Below are 19972 nucleotides of genomic sequence, written 5' to 3' on the forward strand. Positions count from 1 at the left end.
GACTGAATGCCTCCCAGAGGTTCCTTTTTCATTAGTTTTCCTTCACTGATTATTTCCAAGCACTGCTGTGCAGTTTGGCCCTAATTTAGGAGCTGCTGATGCTCCAAGTGGTGCTGGTAAAGCTGCTTGTAGGAATGGGCAAAACAGCGACTCCCTGGGGTGGCAAAAGACTGCAGCCCCATGTGAGTGTGCCCAAAGCTCTCTGTGACAGCAGAATCAGTAGCTCTGAGGGTCCCTTGTGCCCAGCTGCCTTGTCTCAGTACCACTCATCCTTCTCCCATCCCCAAGGAGCCAAGGCACACACCAAAATGTTTTGAGAAATCATAATCTATTCATCATCCTGGCACATTTGCCTGATCAAGACTACCAACTTAATTCTCCAGGCCTTTCTCCTCTACTGCTTGTAACTTAACATTTCTTGTTTATTTTCATCTTTATTTCCCATAGTGTACCGAAATGATGTGTACTGAAACATTTGTTCACACAAATAAGGGAAGGTGATAGCTTTCCTCCCTGACCACATGCTCTCTCTTCTGTTCCAAGTCTTAATTAAAATGATACTACAGGAAGCAAATCAATTAACAGATACCTTACAAGATGCTTTAATCACTTACACATGTACACAAAATTACTTACAAGTATCACATTACTGCTTTAGTTTATCTGTTAGCAAATGCTGCTAAAGAACTGCAGTGTTACTGAAATGGGTAACAGACACCTAGGAAACCAGGGAAAGTATTCCAATATATAATTCTTCTCTCAAAATAAATTGTACATTTTGTTGTGCAAAATGTGTGGAAAAATTACTATCCAGTTTCATTTGCATATTTGACAGACGGCCTGCTTTGTGAAAGCCAAAAAATGCCCACATTGAAATCCCATCAGTTAGTTACAAGTAGTACAGTAGCTTATTCTTTATAAAAACAAAATTCTGATATATCTGTTCTTATGCTCTAAAAGCATGTTTCCTCTAAGTCCCTGACCCAGCACATCAGCTCTGCCTGATGTGAAAGCTGGTAACTGGATAGGAGGCCCTGGTCTCCATGGTTTTTCCGAGTGATATTTCTTAATAACACTCAGAATTTCTAGGTTGGACTTCAGTCTTAAAATTGCTTGCTTGTTTGTTTGTTTGTTTTTAAGTTGGATTAAATCTCTTATATTCGTGGAGAGCTGGAAAGAACTTTATTTATTATTTTTATTATGATCTGCCACACTGAGAGCAGAAACAGGTATAAAAGTGAACTTTAAGAATGTGTGTAAGGTGAGAGATTTGAAAAAGCCCATGTGTCTATAAATATTGGCTTGAGCTAAAAGGTTATGAAGATCTTATTTACTTACAGGTTGTGGTCTTTGGATCTGGATAATGGTAAATTGCAATAAAATAATGTAACATCCTGTTTGGAGTCATCCTGTAATGCTACAACATAAAGGTCTGCCTGTGAAATATTGGGATATCACTTAATTAAGTTGGGCATGCCGTGTACCTGAGGCCCCCAAGCCTTGAAGTTCTGCTGGGTTTCCTGAGAGAAGCTGTAGGAATAGCAGAGGATGCTGGCCCAGAGTCCCCAAAGCTCCCACAGCTGACACTGGCTGCCCTGTGTTCACGAGGTGAAAGAAAAGCCTGGGTTGAAATAACAAAAATCTCCCTGTTTTCTTGCACCTTGTGATGACAGTATGTTATATACAGCATTCTTAAAGGAAGAGGATTAAACAGAACAGAATCTACAGCATTATTTTCTGAACTGAGACCAAAGCCACCAACTTCAAGTGTTGGTAAAAGTTGGAAAGTGTTTACAGAATAACTCGGGTTTAAATTATTTTAAATTGTTTAAACTACTCTCATTGTTCTGAAACAAAGCTCTAATTTTTCTTCTCATCACTCCCACTGTAAGAAGCTTATAATTGGAGCCAGGCAAAGCAATTTTGATGTAATCAAGTCCACCAGAACATATAAACCTAGAACAAGAATGAAGGTGCTGGGAAAGTGAAATTATTCACAAATTTTGATGGAACTTAATGCATGGTTTTATAATAAAAAATAGGGATAGGGAAATTATGAAAATAACAGATTAGCTTGTTTGTACAGTGTTGACATGAAGTGTCAACAGAACATGAAAAACATTATTTGAAAAAGGAATTTTTAATTTTAAATGGTTGAAATAATCACTAACACCTACAAAAGACATCAGTTCTAGGTCTAAAAATTAAAACTTTAAATTAATGAAATGTTTTCTTACTAACACAAAACATGTATTTCCTGAAATAAATGAGAAGCCTTATTTAGTTCTAACTTCAAATGAATAGTTTTCCAAATTGCTGAAATAATTATTTACTTATCTTGAAATATGGGTGTGACCATGAATTCTGCTGCTGAATTATATCACCACCTTTCGGATTACCTGATATTTAACTGACTTTAGAAATCAATCATATACTTATCACAGAATAAAGAGGATCTATTAGTGAACAGAGCTCATCTATTTTATTTTCCTCACACGTCACCTTCCTAGACATGCTGAGGGAGATTTCAGGCCTTTTGGGTGCAGGTGATTGAAGTTAGCTGCACTATAAGCTCTTCCTGTAAACAGTCAATCAGCCTTTCAACTAAAGAACAAAGAAAAGAATTGCTATTGGTAAGATTCCTGCCTGTGCACAAGAGACTTCTATTGATCCTCAGACCAGGTAACTGTTGATTGCAAAAGGGTTATTGATCTCTTGTACTTTGGTTTCTTATTGCATTGCTGTCATCTGTGAAAAGAAAGAAAAATTGCAGGTTAACAATAACTCTCTGGCTTTGTTTTTACCTGGATTATCCCAGGTAAAACATCATTGTTAAGGCTGAGCTGGGAGATACTCAGATAAAAATCACAGAAATTCTAGAAAATTATTAATGGGGATGCTGGAGTTACACTCATGAAGTTCCTTTCACTTAACTTTTCTTTTACTAGATGTTTCTTTGTACCTTTGGAGGCATCTGTTTTTCCTCAGTGAATTAACAGAACAAATGCATGCTTGTGGCTGTTGTGGTGACTTCCAGGTGCCCTTGTCACTGCCAGGCAGGAATCCACTAGCAGCAAGCCATGTATTTTTGGGTAGCATCCCAGTGCTCCCTGCATTGCAGACACTGGACTGTTATCATTTGGGGTGCTTCCCACTATTGCCTTTTCCCAGATTGGGGAGCAGCTGAGCAGCTCCCGGATCCCTTTTTTGGCTGCATCTTCCCAGGAGTTTATTACCTGGAGTGCCTGCTGCTGTGGGGCAGCTGCACAGGGCAGCCAGCCCTGCAATGTGCCTGGGCCCTGTGCCATGGAACTCCAGGTAAACCCCGGTGAAGCCGTGGGAAGCACAGTTAAATTCCCTGCCCTGGCCCATGCACAGTGCCCAGCAGATCCGGGCTGTCAGGAGGAGCTCGGGGTAACCCAAGCCTCTGTTGCTGTGTCAGCTCTCCCCAGGTGGATGTGCCTCTCCTACTTTGGGTCTGCCCAGTACTGCCACTCCACCTCCCTGTGCCTCCAGCACCCCTTTCCCCCAGAACATACCTGTTTTGGCTTGATCCCGTGTTTGACCTGCAAAGTGTAGAGAGTGAGCTATTAATTGTGACTTTCAGAGCCATAATCAAAGGTGAGAATTCAAATGAGTAACACATTATGGTTGCAGAAATGCGGGAACTTTTTTCTCTTTTCTTCACTGCTCTAAATCTTTTATTCAGTTTTGCTCCATCTAGTGTCAGTGCTTGGGAACACGATCTTGTCTTGCAGCCCTCGACTTGTTTTTATTAAATCTCACGACTCCACAGGGAAATGAACTTTATGGCAGAGCCATTCCTACAATACTATTTCAGCATTTTCTGGTGTCTTTGCTAAAGAAAAATGTCACAGGAGATTTGGTGGCCAGGGACAATGCTTCACATAATTTTCCTCTGCTTTTTTTCCTTCTTTGAGAGAAATTTTCTTACTTGTATCTTTAAGAATGCTCTGCCAAAATTTTCTTGACATTCACTGCCCTGTTAGTGTCTGTAAGAATTCTGATTCTCATCCTTCCAGTCTGACCTGGGCATACAGTCCATGGGAGACCATATGGTGAGACATAGATAGGCTGGAATCAGAGGCATTTCTTCTGTTCTGCTGCTTTTCCTCCCTTGTTTCTTTCTCTGGTTTGGGGCTGGGGTGTCAGCACAGCTCTGTAAGGGGGCAGTGCCTGCACTGTCCTGCAGCACAGTCACAGCTGAGTTCCCATCTGCCTGCTTTGCCCAGCCCTTGGGAGCCTCCAGGGCAGCCAGGGGAGGTGTCTGCTGGAATGTAGGGACAACGGCTCACCTGTACCTGCCTGCTTGCCTGGTGACTGCACTGGAGGTACCTGGGGCTTGTCTCAGCCCTCCTTTACCTGTGCTGATCTGGCACTTTGCTGACACAAGGAATTTCTTTTAGTGACACAGCTCTGACATTACTCAAGAGGTTACAGTTATGCAATAATATTTTTCAGCTTGTTAGTTTGTGGCAGCTCTTTCCCAGAAAGGAGAGGCATTTCAAAACATAACCAGGGACCTGATATAGGCTGTGCTTATGAACTTGTCAAAAATTTCTTCACAAAAAATAACAGACTTTAGCCTGTGAAGTGCTACACAAATTTCTGTCTGGATCTGTAGCAAATTTTAAAAATACAGTATTTTTCCGACTTCTAACAACAGATTAATGCAGAACAGGCTAGTGCAAAGTGATATGAGCTAACTGAGGTGAATCAGCAATTGGATAAGGTTCTCTGCCTGTGTCACAGGAGAAGAAGCTGGCAGGGAGCTGCTAGGAAGGGCAGCTCCTAAGTGATTGCCTAAGTGGTCTAATCCTAACTCAATTCTCTGCATATAAAAAGAGAAAAAAAGACATAGGTTGGGATGCCAATGCTCTTCTCCATGCAGTCCAGTGCAATCAGTAAGTTACCCCAAGACAGTGGCTGTCTCACTGATGCTCTCAGGCAATCTTCCCATTTTTGACAATGCCAGTTCTTGCAAGCCAGGAAAATCCAGCCTTCCCTGCCACCTCAGTTGTAATATTTTACCACTTCCCTTGTGCCAAACATCCTTGAATAGCCTGATAGCTCTGAATATTATTTTTATGTGCTACTACATTGATTTTTGGCAGGGCCGGGTCCCTGAGACAGTAGAGAAGGGTGACTTCCTGAGCAGAACACATGGCAGTGCTGGGAAGGGGAGAGGTGAAGCAGGCCTTTCTCTAGACATGGGACATCCTTTGCTCTTCTCCAGGGAGTCATGGAAGCTCGTTCACAAACTCTTTAAAACGTCCATTTCTGCCTACAGGGTTAGTTATTCTTCTTATCCTCAGCTTCCACCTCTCCTGTGCCAGCACAAGTGTTTCAATGTCTGTGTAGTAAATAAGACTTGGAAGTCGGCCAGGTGCTGTTTTAATGCACACACAGAAACACACACAAAAATCTAATTACTTTTCAGGCAGTGTTTTTCCTTTAGAAGACCATGCAAATTTTCCATTGACTCTGTTAGCCTCTGCAAAGTGCCTTTAAACCCCATTTAAATCCATATGGAAAGCCTTTAAGCCCGTCTGTGAACTGCTGAGAAGTACACCACACATCCCTAAGCATTTGCAGTAGAAGTCAGCATCGCTTTGTGGTACTCTTTGATTTCTTTCAGCTTGCTATTTGTTCTCTGACACCAGGCTGTAAAGTATACATGGGATATGGAGAGTGGATGATTATAAGCAGCAATCAGGAGAGAAACAAACAACTGTGCTAATACTTAGTACAGGTTGTTCAAGGTAGAACTCTTGGACAGTAAGAGATCAGGAAAGTGAAATAAAATTATGTGATAGACTGTACCCATGATCTTAAAAAAGGATCTGTAAGTAATCTTATTTTCTGAGATGGCACTGATAAAAGTTCCTAGGATCTGAAATCAGTGATTCTTTTTTCATAAGTCTGATGTGAACTTGTGTGCAGAAATAAATGTGATACACAAAATCCTGTGAGTTGGAATATGCAGGAGCTCTAATTCCATGCTGTTCTTAACACCTGTGTCACTCTTGAGTCTCTTGCATCTAGAGGCCTTGGCTTGTGTTGGTTTTAAGCTGTCCTTTAGCTATCATAGCAGCTTTCATTCCTAGCTAATCCCATGTTGTCGCTTCTCTGACAAGCCCTAGGCAACACAAAGCTACTCAGTTTCTTTGGCAGACTGGTGCTGCCAGGAAGCAGGAGGCTCTTTGCTCGGTGGCATCTAATATTTGAGTTACCCTGGGTGCCTGCTGACAGGGGTGAAGAGGGTACTCTTCCAGAAACATTTCACCTTTTTTTTTTGTATCCAGACTTGTAGCAGCTCTAGGGAAGGGTAGAATTACTCGTTCAGTGCTGGAATCACTTGCACCAGCAAGTTTGCCAGCAGCTACCACGATGGTTGTGGAAGGAATTGCCCCTGACAGGTGTCTGAATATTACCAGGAAAGCATTCTCCTGACTCAGCAGGTTTGGCACCAACTCTTACAATCAAATTATGTAGAGCTATTCGAGACTAACCTCAAACAGTTGTGCAGAGGGCTAGGAAGGAGTAAGGATTCTTCCCTGTTTGGCAGCTGTGAAAAGGTCAACCACAAAGGCAGTCCCCAGATCCAAGGGGAGAACAGGCGCCCTGGGCCAGGTGCCCTCCCAGGGAATGTGGAGGGTGGCCAGAGGAGCAAAAAATAGCCAGAAGTGTGGCTCTGCCCATCAGGCTCATAGCTGGCATCAGTGAGGTATGCTGTATCATTGAAATGGGTTTAATGAATTAATCTCACCCTAGAAGTTTGTACCATACATATCTCTGTGTGTGTACATATATATATATATATATATATATATATATGTATGTATGTAAACTGTCTTTCAGGGGCTGTTTGTGTCTGTATGCCCTCAATCCAGGAATGGTGCTAGGGGAGCTGAAAGCCTACAGAATGTCTTACTGCTGCTTTTTAAAGCCTGCTCTCCCCAGCATAGTGCAAAGCTTAATGTCCTTGATTTTGAAGTGTGTGATAAAAAGATTAATTTCATTTTATGGAAAGGGTAACCTGAGCCAGGGACTTGTCCAAGGTTGTTCAGAAGAACAAGTTCAGCTAGACAGGGCAGTGCCAGAAGTAGGAAGAAAAAACAGTTTATTACTCTATTCACTGGTGATTATTGCCTCAACACAGAATGGATGTTGACATTTTGTTTATGCTAATGTATATGTTCAAGGAGTTGAGACAGCCATTTCTACTGAGATTATTTGCCCATTTTTTAACATTTGCACACACTTGGAGTTGTTTATATCATCCCTACTCATCCTTAAATTTATTTTCAATAGCATGCATTATTATGGCATTTGTGAAGCTTTAAATATTTTCCATTAAACTCAATTCCCTGGATGCACGCTGAGGAAACCTAAAGCATTGACTGGAGCCTTCAGCCTATCAACCACTCACTAATCCTCAGTGTTGAGCAGGAAATTGGGTCTGTTCTGGTGTATCAACAGAGCCACACTCATCTCGTGCAGGTGGTATCTACCCAGTGAAGTGCAAATGTTCTCCTGCCTAGGAGGACTGGAGCCCTCCAAGCTGTCTTCCACTCCCATCCTCATGACAGTCCATCACTACTGGTTTTAGCCCATGGTGGCAATGTGAAGAGAGGCTCTGTAGTCCAAACAGACCTCACAGGAATAATTTCTGACTGATTTTGCGAGGCTATTTGGATCACTGAAGAAGTATCATTGCTCCCTCTGTTTTTCCTTCTATGTAAACCAGTGACAGCTTCTGAAAACTTTGTTGGCGTGACGGTTGAATTGTATGTAGAATATTCTACTTGTCAGAATGAAAGACCTTGTGAAGGTCTGCTTGGGAAACCAAGAGTGGCAGGTGAAAGAGCAGCTTAGGGCATCACTGAGGGATGAAGAGAATCCATTCACACAGAGGTGTCACAGATTCTGCTGAAACTACATAACTGGTTTGCTGCAGATCCAAGAAGATCAAACTGACTGCATAGTTTAAAATAGTCCTGGGAGAGGAAAAGAAAAAGTAGGCTTGTTTTAGGAGAGTAAGGATAAATGCAGGCAACTTGGGCTGTGGGCTGAACTTACAGTGTTACCTGTGAATAGCTGGCACAGTATCTGAGGGGCTGCAATGCATTTCAGTGCCCAGCATCCTGGGAAACCTGTAATCTCCATATTAACCCTTTTTCCTTGTGCACCACTCTTCCAGTGACACTCTCAGACATGGCCAAAATCTCTTTTGTTTTTCAATTTGTATTTACTTAGGGATTTTTTTTTTGTATATTTTGGGACCATTTTCCAAAGGACTCCCATATGTGGCTCCCATATGTACCCACTCTAGCATCACAATTAGATCTCCAGGTAAGTTTATTTGTGAGCTCAGACTCCAGTGACTAGACAGACTGTGTCTCTCATTTGCAGGTGATGGGACTCATGTGGTTTTGTCTTCCTGTTTGTTAAAAAATGCATTGTGCAATTCACAGTGTTACAGACCAAGTTTGGATCAGAAAAAACTCTTCTCATCTCCAAAACAAGATGTTTGTCTTTCTATCTGGCTTTAAACTTGTTTGAAGGATATGATATTTTTAGATCAGATCTTATTTACTGTCCCTGCTTGTCAGGCTACATGACAAAATGCCAGGAAAAAGACTCCTGGTTCAGATGTTTAGGCTGCCACAGTTCTGGGAGTTGGAAGAAACTGCATACAATTGCCCAAACCTAGTCTTTTCCATGCCATCAATCTGTGATGTTTATATTTTCAAAGTGGCAATTTCACCTCCTATGCAATGCGTGGCACTGTTTTTTGTGAATTTTAGAACATATTAGAGGCTTTCAAATTGCAGTTACATTCCAAGACCTGCTCCATTGACCTAAATACTACAATTCTCAAAAGTATCCTGTTTCTCAAGCACAGTCTAGCACAGGAGAGAGAAGTTGTCCCTTAGAAGTCAGGAGGGAAAATAGAATATTTAGATGAGGCTTTGGATAGGAAAAGAAAATCACCAATATGCTTGGCAAGCACCTCCCACACCCCTCCTCTCTTTCATAAAACATCAGAAGAACTTGTGTATTGCATGTGGAACCTGATTTTCTACTGAATGATTTACATGGAGTCCTGTAGAACCCAGTGAATGGCCTGGGGAATTTTGTGTGTATTGTTGCCCAGGATCTGTTGACAACAGATTCATTTGCGGCAGGTTTAAAATATGTACCTTTTCCTTTTTAGTAAACATTCTCTGTCTCTCCACCCTTCTCCTGGTCTCTGTATGTCTCTCCCTTTGTCTTCTGTCAAAATAAATCTGGCTGACATGCACTGTAGTTAACTCAAAATATTGCCAGCATTAAATGTGGCCAGACATTTTTATGAATACATTAAACTTGCATGAAATTTTTAGGCATTGTAATTTACCAAGCTTACACCAAGATGGCATTTGATACTGACATGAGCTATTAATTAAAAAAGAGGACGTTAAATAATTGTCAGTTGACATATAAATTGCTGTTTTGCTGGCTGACAGAATCTTGCCTCAAGCTTTTTTCTTCTCAAGTGTTAGTAAATATCCCACTGAGTTTAAGGGCAACCCATTATGAATTGATTGTTTAAATCTTAATGTTATGTACCTAACTAAATAAAGTGGTAAATTCTGTTAATTATTTCACAATGAGTTGTCAGTGTCATGTGGGTATTGAAGTTTTTATTTTTGTGTTTTTAAGTACTTTGGAAATTATCAAGGGGGATACATCCAAATACTTTCTGATTTTAGTGAAAAATCTGTTCTTGGAAGGGGTCAGTTAGGTTCAGTACCAGCTAGCTGGGGTTGTGACACAGAGGATGATTATCTGCATCAAGACCTTCAGCTGGTATGAGGCTGAGCAGCTCCATTGGCTATGGAAGAGCAGTGCTGGGTGATGCCCACTCGGAGTATTTCCCAGCTAGGGAAATATTGAGTGGCTGGTGGCATTTGTAGGAATAATGATGTAAAATTTAAAACAAAATTTGGCTGAAGGTGAATTTGGTGGAGTGTTCTATCAGTTGCATTAAGTATTTTTTTCCTGAACAAGCATTAATAATCATCCCTGGTCAAGCAGAAAATGAAGCTGTTTGCAGAAGAATTGCCAGTTCTCCTCTCCAGTCCTAAAGGAGATGGTGTCTCTCAATACTGAAGTTTTCAGGTTGTCTTTCCCTGAGGGATTCAGGATGGCTATATGATTGGTTGGAATAAATCAGGTGAATTCAGATAATAGATTTCACTTTATCAGAGTGTTTTCTAGGACTAGCCACTGGTCTAAAAATTCCATGAATTAGAATTCCCTAAGTAACACAAGCAAGTATGTAAAATTAACTTAGACTAATTATCATACGTGTCTCTGGTGACCTAAATAAGTCCTACTAAGTATTAGTTTATTAGGGGAATTTTTAAATGTTTATATAGCTCTGGTAGTATTTTTACTGCCAGAGGTTTCCCCAAAACCAGTAGAAGGCTATTCTGTTTCCACAGACTATTACCAGCATTATAGAATCCCTTAGTGGCCTACCAGAGAGTAATACATAGATGCCCTGAAGTAAATGAGAACAAAGATTTGTAGTAAATTACTAGTAAATTACTGATTACCGCAGCAGAATTGAAAAGTACACTGATTAAGAAGTGACAGTGGATTTCTAAGTTTTTTTCTACCTAGCCATCAAAGTGTCATCTTTAACATAAATAGTTTTGCCCCAAAATATTGTGGAATTGGACTTTCTCTTACTGGTCAGTGTCAGTGGCTCTAAGGCAAAACGTTTCTGTATTGTGTCACACTTCCAGCCTTAAGACAAGATTTTTGTCATGAAACTGGAAATTTCACTCTACCTTTTAGCAAATGCCTGTAGACTGGGATAGGGAAACATCAAAGAGGTCAGTGTAAGGTCGCCATTAAAGATGTTAAATTTTGCAGCCACCACAAAGTCAGCCACTTCCCCTAGAAAGATCAGAGGATGATGTAATAAACGTTCAGAGTGTCTCTGAAGGAAAATACGACATATAATAAACAGCAAAGAGAGCTAGAGAAGTCCAGTGTGGAACAGTTCATAGATCATCCTGTCTGCATTTCACCCAGGCAGTAAATCTACCACTGCCTTCTGTGTTTCTTCTTGTCTTTGTCCCTCTCATCCCTTTATTCTCTTTTCTCTTGACTCTGGTCTCTGGCTTTTTGGTTCTGGCTTAGCTCTTTCTCATGACTTTCCTGTTCATTGCTCTGTCTACACTGACCTAAAAGCATCATAAAGTTTACCAGGTATTCCATTTTTTTCTTCTGACCTTATCATAGTCCTAATCTATTTCAGGTTAGTGCACAGGAATTGCTGGAGTCTTGTCAGAGAATGGTGTGTTACTAAAAAAGGAAACATTTTGTGCCAGTTACCACTGAGGGAGTGTCCCTGGGAAAAGAACACGTGCGGCAGGACTGGGGGCTTTCTCTGTCAGGCACACAAAACATCGAAGCTGCTGCTGCAAAGGATGTCCTTCCTTTGGTCTTTAATTCAGTGTTTACACATGCTGTGCTCTCTTTATGAGGAATGGCTGTGGTGTGGACATTCTTCTATCCAGCTCTCTCAGAGAGGCCAAAAGGCATTTCTGAGATCATAGAGTACAGCTGTTATCTGCCCTTGATGAGAATGCTCCTTACTTGATGTTTGGGGGGGGTTTTAGTCACTTATAAAATGTCTCAAAGGGACACAAAAAAGTGTCCACACCTGTAGGTTACCAAGAGCCAACAGAGCTTGCAGTCCAGAGTCTGTGCTCCTGTACATCCCTTCCCCACTGCCTGTCCATGAGGGAGATGCAGAGTGCCCATTGCCTGAGAAGGCTGGCACTGCTCTCCTGCTGGTGAACTGGTCAGGTGTTCAAACCCTAAAATGGCCTTACTGTTTCTGGGTAAGGGGGAGGAAGGTGAGGGACAAAGAGGCATCCCTCCCAGCAGGAATGATCTCTGCATGACCCTGACTTGTGAGAGCCCAGAGTGAAGGGAGTTTTCAGAACTGAGATGCAGACACAGTAACCTTAGATGAAGCCATTTACCCAGATTGCTGTTATTATGCATGGTACAAACAAACAAAAAATAAGCTTCATTGCAAGTGTTTGAAGGATTTTCATTTTTAAAAAATCTCAGTCTGCTGGTTTTTCTTGTGTATTTCTGAAATGTTGAAGAAAATTCCTTTTTCCATGCAGACTGACTAGATATCCCAGCCCTCTAGAGCTTACCATGTGTGCTACGTGCAACCATTCCAACGTGGGGAAGCATCATGCATAACGAGAGAGAGAAATTAGAAGTTGTGCATAACAGAAAACACGACTCTTACCTTCTATCCATTTTGCCATCTGACTCTAAAGTGAGAAGAGGAAAATGTGGTTAGTTGAGAAGCAAGAAACAGAGTGGTGATAAGCCTCCACAGAATTTGTGAGGAGGCTACAAGGAGTGCATAGTTACAGCTGGTAAAGATCCAGCCATCCTTTCTGAGGCAAAACTCTTTGATATTAGTTGTGTCATGCAACTTTCCTAAAGCCCTTCTTCATTCTTCCAGCTGGAATATCTCATGACAATTTCCTCAGAGCTGTGTCTTAGCTAATACTTTGTCTGGTTTGAGTGTGGTTGTAGCATATCCCCAGGGTATAATGAGAAACAACTTTGAAGCTGAAGAACTTGGTTATAGTGAAATGCAAGTCTGCAGTTCTAGGCAGTCCAGCAATTCAGACACTTTTAAAATAGTTCTTCACAGGAAAACCAGAGCTGTTGCTTGTACACAATTCTAACACTGAAGCTTAGATGTGCTGTATCAGAAGAGAGCTAGATCTATGGAAAAAGGGATCAGGAGTATTTTTTTCTTACCTCCAAAGTCACTGTCATTCATTTTGGCTTTGATCATGCAGATTATAACTGCTATGAAACCGATTGCTAGAACTGCTCCCAGAGTAACTCCTATAATAACATATGTGTAATCTGCAAATAGTGAAAACAAATCAGTAAGTGTACACCTTTAAATAATAAATACATTGTTTGAGTTTCAGATGTAACACATCCCTTAAAAAAAAAAACTGAGCCAGAGTAGGTGGCTGATAAGAGTCTGAGTCTGTTCTTTAAAATCCCTGCATGCAATGGAGCCATGTGAACCTGTGGCTAAGGGGCTTGAGGGTGTTTCATGATAATGAGCATCTTCAGCTTTTGGTGTGTGCACATCTCAGCTGGGTTTTAGAGCCAGGACTTGACTTTAACCCAAAAATAAAATCCCCCATCCACACTTCTTTGCCAATCTGCATCCTTCCAAACTGCTATTGCTGCTTCCAGATATGCACATGCACATATCCACCTCCCAGGCCCTTGGCTCCTGCCTTGCCCAGCTGTTCTGCCTCTGTAAGTCTTTGCTGGGAGGAAGGGGAATTTGAAAGTGTAAACTATGTGCTGTGATTTGGCATCACTGTGTGTACATGAGGGTTGTGTGTCAGGCAGGGGGTGCCTGTGTTCAGGATCTCAGTCCCATGCTCTGTCCTCATGCACATCATTTAAAGTGCCAGTCACATGACAGGACTCTGCAGCATAGGCAACTCCAAACTCACAGTGTTTATCTTCTACACCTAAAAAGTATAAGAAGTCTTCTAATGGCATTCAGTTTTGTTATTTTGGGTCCGGCTTCCTGTCTGGAAGTGAAAAACCCACCATGAACTCACCTATTTCCTCCTCTGGATTTCCAGAAGCATGTACCTTTGCTCTCCAAAAATCTGGAATGGAAATATTTTAGCCTGTTAGGACATTGAGCAGAATGCCATTTCTGGCTTTTTCCAAGGGGACAGTTGATTCTAATGAATCCTAGGGTAGAATCCTAGGCTTCCTGCAGTAGTGAAATGTTGTCAGTCAAGTTAATGAGGGCATCCTAGAAATGTGGCCACACTGTGCCTGTTTTTGACCAGAGGAGAAAATACAATTCCAAAATTTTAAGTTGCCTTAGCACTGTTTTCATTCTATGGTTTTGTCACTGCAAGCCAGAGAGCTGTATGCAAGAGAAGCTGCTATAAATCAAGGAAAATATTACAGATGCACTAAACCTAATAAAACATGCTAATAAGTGAGGATATGACATAGCCCAACACCACTTTTCGCATGAATCCCAATCCTGCCTGGAGTTCCAGTCTTCAGAATGTGATTTATTGCTGGCAGAGAAGAGTCTTTTCCTCTTGCAAGCAAATTTTGTGGGCTGGAAACAAACCTTTCCAGAGAGTTTCACACCGAGTTCCCTGTTCATTAAAAGGAGACCTCCTGGCTCTTCCCTGCTCCATAAAGCCACTGAGCCATGGTACCTGATGCTCAGAGTGTGCAGGCCCTCAGAATGGACTGGCTTTGAAGAAAACAGTTCATTCCCACATACTTTAGGAAGAAAACAGAATCAACATGTTTAAAAAATGAGAAAAAGGAGAGGCCATGTTTAGTTTTAATGTTGCTTGGTTATTATAGGAAATTGCTAAAAACATACACTCAAATGTTTTTTCATTGCAAGGACATTTCCACCAAGGCCTTTTCAGGTAGCTCGAAAGGATGTAACTGATGTGCAGCTGCATGAGGTGCTGGGCCATGGGAAGGCTTTAAAGGCAGGTATAACTCCTGCACTCTAAACCTATGTGCTGCTCAGCTCCTGCCTCCTGCACGTGCTTCAGGCACAGCACAAAGTCACTGCTCTTGGGCAGGGTGACAGTACAAGGGGCACCTGGTGGGGACACGCTGCTTTGCACACAGCATCACCTTTTCACCGGCATTCCCCACCGTGGCAGGGAACTGGGAGGGAGTATTGTCTGGCTGAAACCCAAGCAAAATTTCAGTGTCTTAAATGCACGCAGTTTTCCTACTGCTACTGTCCTGATGTTGGACACATTTTAAATCCCAGCTCCTCCCCTCCACTTTCTGTGGAGAAAGAATTTTATTTTCTTGAGGTTTTAGGGTCTGTACTTTCATTTGTTGTCCAGTAAAATGAATGCTAGAAAATTTTAAGCATGAAGCATAGACCTTGCATTACAAAACAAGGCATTTTGGTGTCTTTACAGAAATAATCTTGTGTCTGCTTTTCAGACTGCTAAAACTCTTGAGCTGAGTGTGGGCCCTGGGGCTTCCGGGGTTATGCCAAAAAAACCTGATATACTGGGTGGCTTACAACAGATTTATTTTTCTTTCCTGGTCTTAATCACATTTCTATTCCCAATTTTTAATAAATTATAAATCAAGCTTCAGAAATCTGGAGAAAAGCTTAAAAAAATCTTGAGTTTTAAAGCAAATATATTTTGGGAACTAATTGAGAGCTGAAAGTTTTTTTGGTTTTTTTGCCAAACTTTTCTACATAATGAAAATGTCTGGAAACTTATTTTATACAAGCAGAAATGTTTTCTCTCCAAAATCTCCATAACACTCAGAAGAGGAGTTGTAAGGAGTAGAGAATCTATGCTTATACTGGCTATATGAAATGAGGAAAATCAAAGTTATAAGGAAATTTAAAGAGAACAAAAAGCTTTAAGGCTACACAGTGGGCACAAAAAGCATAGCTTCTGGTTTTTTCCATATTAAAAGGTAGTCTTTTTGCTCTCGCCTGTGATTTTATTTCATTATAAATTTGAAAAAAAACACCTTTCTTCCATCCCCTTAATTATTCTTTGTGCTCATATGAAAAATGTTTTAAATTCAAGCACAATAAAAGTGATATTGTATTACTTTTATTATCCTAATGATCATAATACATAGACCTTAATGTATGCTTTCTAATGGAATTAAACCAGTGACAGATTATGTGTTTTATGGCAGAAATAATATTTTACATGGAATATTTTATGTAGGTCCATTTAATATATTGAGATTAAATTATTAGTTTCTTTTTAAAAAGGGAGGGAAATTCCTGAAAACCCACAAGACTAAAGAGAATATTTTCAATTCATTCTTACAATATGCTTTTAATTAAGTTTTAATATCATTTGCTGGATGCTGCTTAAATACTGTTTGCTTTCAAAGACAGTGTTAGGTGGATTCTATTTGTTTCAGTTTTTTCTTGGCTGCAAATAGGTGGACTAATTAATTCAAATACACAATTTTCTGTTTGATCTTGACCTTATCTGCAATTTAGATCTTTTGGGGACATACAAAAACCTTCCATTTGGGGGGGTTGGAAATGATGGCTTAAACTCTGCCGTGCTCTAGTCCCAGTGCTGGGTTTCTGACTCTGTAGAGAGTTTAGACTAACACTCACGTCTTGAATAAACCCTCTGGACTTGCAGAGTATTTGCTCCTGTGGAAGAGCCTAGCAGATGAATTCAATACCCAGGCTTGAGTAACTTGTGGATCATTTTTCAAAGAGCCTCGAAGCCAGTGACGGTGCTCTTTGCCCTGTGCTGTCCTGGCTCGGGCGGTGTGCAGCTGGCACAGGCTGGGGATGTGCCCCCGGCTCTGGCAGCACCAGGAGCCTGCTGAGACACCGGGCTGGGACTCCAGCCTCTGGGGAGCATCTTGGTGAGTGTGCTGCTGGCAGGGGAGGCCGCAGGCTGGAAGGGCCCTGCTTACAGGTGGGGGCATGGAGAAAGAGGAACAGAGAACGTGCCGGGGGAGGGTGCTGGGTGAGCCGTGCTGGAGCCGGGCTCTCAGTGGGGAAGCTCTCCCTGCCGGCTGCAAACACTCTGTAACACGGAGCATCACTCTGCAACACGGAGTGCAGCTCTGTAACACGGAGTACAGCTCTGCAACACAGAGTACTGCTCTGTAACACAGAGTATCCCTCTGCAGCACAGAGTACCGATCTGTAACACAGAGTACCGCTCTGCAGCACAGAGTACCACTCTGTAACACAGAGTACCGCTCTGTAACGGAGTATCACTCTGCTGCTGTGGTTACCCTCTGCGAGGTGGAGCTGCTGAGCACGCGATGGAGCCGCAGATAAACTCGCTGAGCTGGGAGCCTCCAGTCTGATCTCGGTGTAACTCTGGGCAGTCAGCCCCCCGCCAGACCTTGCTGCACACAGAGCTGAGCCAAGCAGAGAGCAGCCTCTGTGTCACACTGCTGTGCCCGGGCTGTCTGTGACACAGCTCTGCTCACCCGGTGCCTTGCTCAGAGGTCAGCTCAGCCAGGAAAATGATGCAGAATGAAATTTGGGCATAAAACCAGGGAGCAGGAAGAGCTCAATTTCCCTGCCGGATTAGGTATTGTAAACCATTCCCAGCCATAACCTACAGTGGTAAACAGCAATACAGTGAGCCTCATCTTTCTAAGTACACAGCATTTGCCTTAGTCCCTTTGCTTGTTTCTCCTGCTTCCACGTGACTTTTCCCCCTTTCTCCAACAACTCATATTTCTCCTCATTGCAGCAGATAATGGCTAGTCCTGTGCCTTTGCAGCAGCCAGGAGCTCACAGCCATTTACAATTGAGGCAGCAAAAAGAAAAGGAAGCAAATCTCTGGGAAGCGCAGAGGCAGGGTAGAGAGCACTACTGCAGATCTGCGGACCGCTTTGCGGAAGGTGAGGCAGGAGGGGATACCCAGTGGACACAAGCGGGAATAACGAGTCTGCATGTCTGAGGTGGGGCAAACTGCTCCTGTGGGATTCCCCAAGTGTAGATGGTGATATTCTGTGAATGTCTGCATGAAGCAGGGTAATGAAGCATAGGAGGAGCTCATTAGGTAAAAGCTGAGGCTTTTACCACCAGAGGGTGATGCTTGCCCCCTTAGCAAACGTCCAGGGACAGCAGTAGCCTATGGAACTGCTGCCAGCTCCCCGCTCCCCGTTAAACTACACTGCTAGTCCCAGTGTTCATATGACCCCTGCTGAGGCTTCCTAGCCATGAGTCCCGCTGCTTCCCTCACAAAGTGGAGATGAGTAAGAATGAAGTAAGGAACAGGTTGTGAGAAAGCCCTGCTTTGGGCCAGCAGGGAGCATTAGAAGCAATGTGAGTCAGGACTCAGAGTTCAGAAAGGGAGAGTCGCAGAGTCCAAGAGCAGCTTGCAGTCAGCACGCATGCAGGTCAGTTTTCCCTCAAACACCACTGAAGTACTGTTTCCTGGACAGGGAGTAGGAAACAGTGCTAAACAAGGTGCTCAGCAGGTGCACATCTCATCTGCAAAGCTGCAGGCATTTAACTTCACTGTGTCTTCTGGACTGTGCACAGCTGAGCCCTTTGCACCCAGAATAGGAAATGTGAGCTAGAAAACTCAGCAAAATACCCCTCTGGCTCAACAAATGTTTTTTCTCCAAGAAACAAAGTTTTACGCAATATATAGACAATGAAGCTGGGGAATAAATAAGCCCATCAAGCTCAGGAATAAAAGCCCTCAGAAAGAATAGAAAACAAATAAGTTAGATCACTTACGTAAGAGAAGAAATGCTGTAGGTGCCGATATCCAGCTTGTTAGTAAGGTCATTATGAAGTTGTGACAACAGAGTGGTTTCACCCAAGTTTTCATGAATTTTGCTCTTCTGCAGTGTCTGGGGAAAAAAAAAAAAAAAAAAAAACAACCTAAAACAGGTCACATGATTATTGAGAAACTACAGTCACATCCTGACTAGTTAGATTTGCAAACAGAAGTTGCCTTTTTTGGGTTTAAGCTCAATACATAAACAAACTTGAAAGTGTTTTGTGGAGAAGGTGGACAGCCAACAGCACAGCCTAGTTCAACTGTTTTGCTGTCTAAGGGACATTTAAACACTAACAGTTCTTTTTGCATATTGCAAACGTCCTACCACAGAGAATTTGTTTCTGCTGAAATCTTCTAAATCTGTTGATAACCAAGTGGATTTTCTGTCTTAGAAGAAGTTTTCTGAGGCATTATCTTTCAGTATTACTAGCTTTCTTATGAACTCGACTTGAATGCTATCATGTTTTCAGTCGAACACTTATTTGAATATTCCCTTTTCATGATCAGCTTTTTCAGGAGTAGAGAATCAGCACACTACGGCTGCTAAACTATTGCATAACAGTTCCCAGAGAGTAACTTCTAAGAAAAATGTCTTGATGTCCCTGTCTTATTTTGCTGTGGGAAGCATTGGTACAACTGACTGAGTGTGGCAGATGCCATAAAAAGTATTTGTTACTGCTTTGACCTGTAGTGTTGGTGTGCACACAGGTGTGTGTGTGTGTGTGTGCAGTTCATTTTTGCTCTTTCTCTGCTCCTGGTTCTCTATGGAATCAGAGTTGGAAACACCAAAAGCAAGTAAACAAAAATCTCTACACCAGCTGGATGGGAAAGATCAGGATCCTTGTAAGAAACCTCCTCTGTTTTTGTACTTCATGTTGCATCTGCAAATGATCCCATGTTTCAAGATTCCTGAAAACCTCTTCTAGAAATAATAACAGGAATGTCAGCTTGCTTGTTTTGTTTTGGGGTTTGGTGGCTGGGTTTTTTTTTTTTTTTATTTGGGGGTGTCTTTGCTTTATTTTGCTTTGGTCAGTTTTTGTTGCTTCTGATGGCCCAAATCAGCAGTCTCAAGTAGTTTCAGTATTTCAGAGGAGTATCTCAGTATTTGGGTGAAATCTCTACACCTATTTGCTTTATTCCACTGCTGCTTTTCCATGAATGCTGCAAAGAGCTTAGCTAGGTGACTGCACACAGCTGACTGTATAAGCTTCACTGTTCTTTTTCACAGCATACCTCCAGCAAGGAAAAGCACTGACCAGAATAAGACTTAAGAGAATCCTGCTTTGTAATAGGTTTATTCTGATTCTTGACCAAATTGGGAAATGCGGTTTCAAGCACCGTCATCATTATCAGCCTTCCCTCTGTTCTTCACCATCCAGCCAGTGGGCAGGATATATATGTTTAATTAATTCTGCTTTTACCTTCGACCTGTAAATAGTGGGAGTAATGTCAGATTTATACGTTACATGAATAACAAGGATTTCTCAGGAGACCCTGTCTTGGTGAAAGAGGCTAACTGTAATTTTCAGCTGTGAGTAATTGTATATAATATA

At 41.9% G+C, this 19972-nt stretch overlaps 2 protein-coding genes across 3 annotated transcripts in view; one reads left to right on the forward strand and one right to left on the reverse strand.

The window, feature by feature from the left end:
- Nucleotides 1–532: 532 nt before the first annotated feature.
- TMEM273 (transmembrane protein 273) lies at nucleotides 533–18839 on the reverse strand. 2 transcript variants are annotated; one of them, XM_041415684.1, is made up of 7 exons: nucleotides 18745–18839; nucleotides 18374–18489; nucleotides 13716–13766; nucleotides 12880–12990; nucleotides 12353–12377; nucleotides 3540–3566; nucleotides 533–2748 (listed from the first exon to the last, which is right to left on the reverse strand). In XM_041415684.1, exons 2-7 carry the CDS (start codon nucleotides 18465–18467, stop codon nucleotides 2745–2747), a joined length of 312 nt encoding a protein of 103 aa, XP_041271618.1. In that variant the 5' UTR covers nucleotides 18468–18489; nucleotides 18745–18839; the 3' UTR covers nucleotides 533–2744. The 2 variants fall into 2 exon arrangements, with proteins under 2 accessions (XP_041271618.1, XP_041271617.1); XM_041415683.1 differs by lacking the exon at nucleotides 12353–12377.
- Nucleotides 16438–19972, forward strand: part of CUNH10orf71 (chromosome unknown C10orf71 homolog) — a 47588-nt gene continuing 44053 nt past the window's right edge. Inside the window, exon 1 of the mRNA XM_041415681.1 lies at nucleotides 16438–16527. The gene's annotated coding sequence lies outside the window, so the exon portion shown is untranslated. The remainder of the gene's footprint in view (nucleotides 16528–19972) is intronic.

This window comes from Onychostruthus taczanowskii, unplaced genomic scaffold (assembly GCF_017590055.1).
Source record: "Onychostruthus taczanowskii isolate IOZ18803 unplaced genomic scaffold, ASM1759005v1 scaffold5, whole genome shotgun sequence".
Lineage (NCBI taxonomy): Eukaryota > Metazoa > Chordata > Aves > Passeriformes > Passeridae > Onychostruthus > Onychostruthus taczanowskii.

Excerpts from the sequence above, each read along its gene's own strand:
- TMEM273 (XM_041415683.1), bottom strand. The coding sequence starts at position 18,467 with ATGAAAACTTGGGTGAAACCACTCTGTTGTCACAACTTCATAATGACC. Across the intron at positions 12,991-13,715 it reads AAATCCAGAGGAGGAAATAG|ATTACACATATGTTATTATA; the intron begins GTGAGTTCATGG and ends CACTATTTGCAG. Across the intron at positions 3,567-12,879 it reads GAATGACAGTGACTTTGGAG|GTCAAACACGGGATCAAGCC; the intron begins GTAAGAAAAAAA and ends TACACTTTGCAG.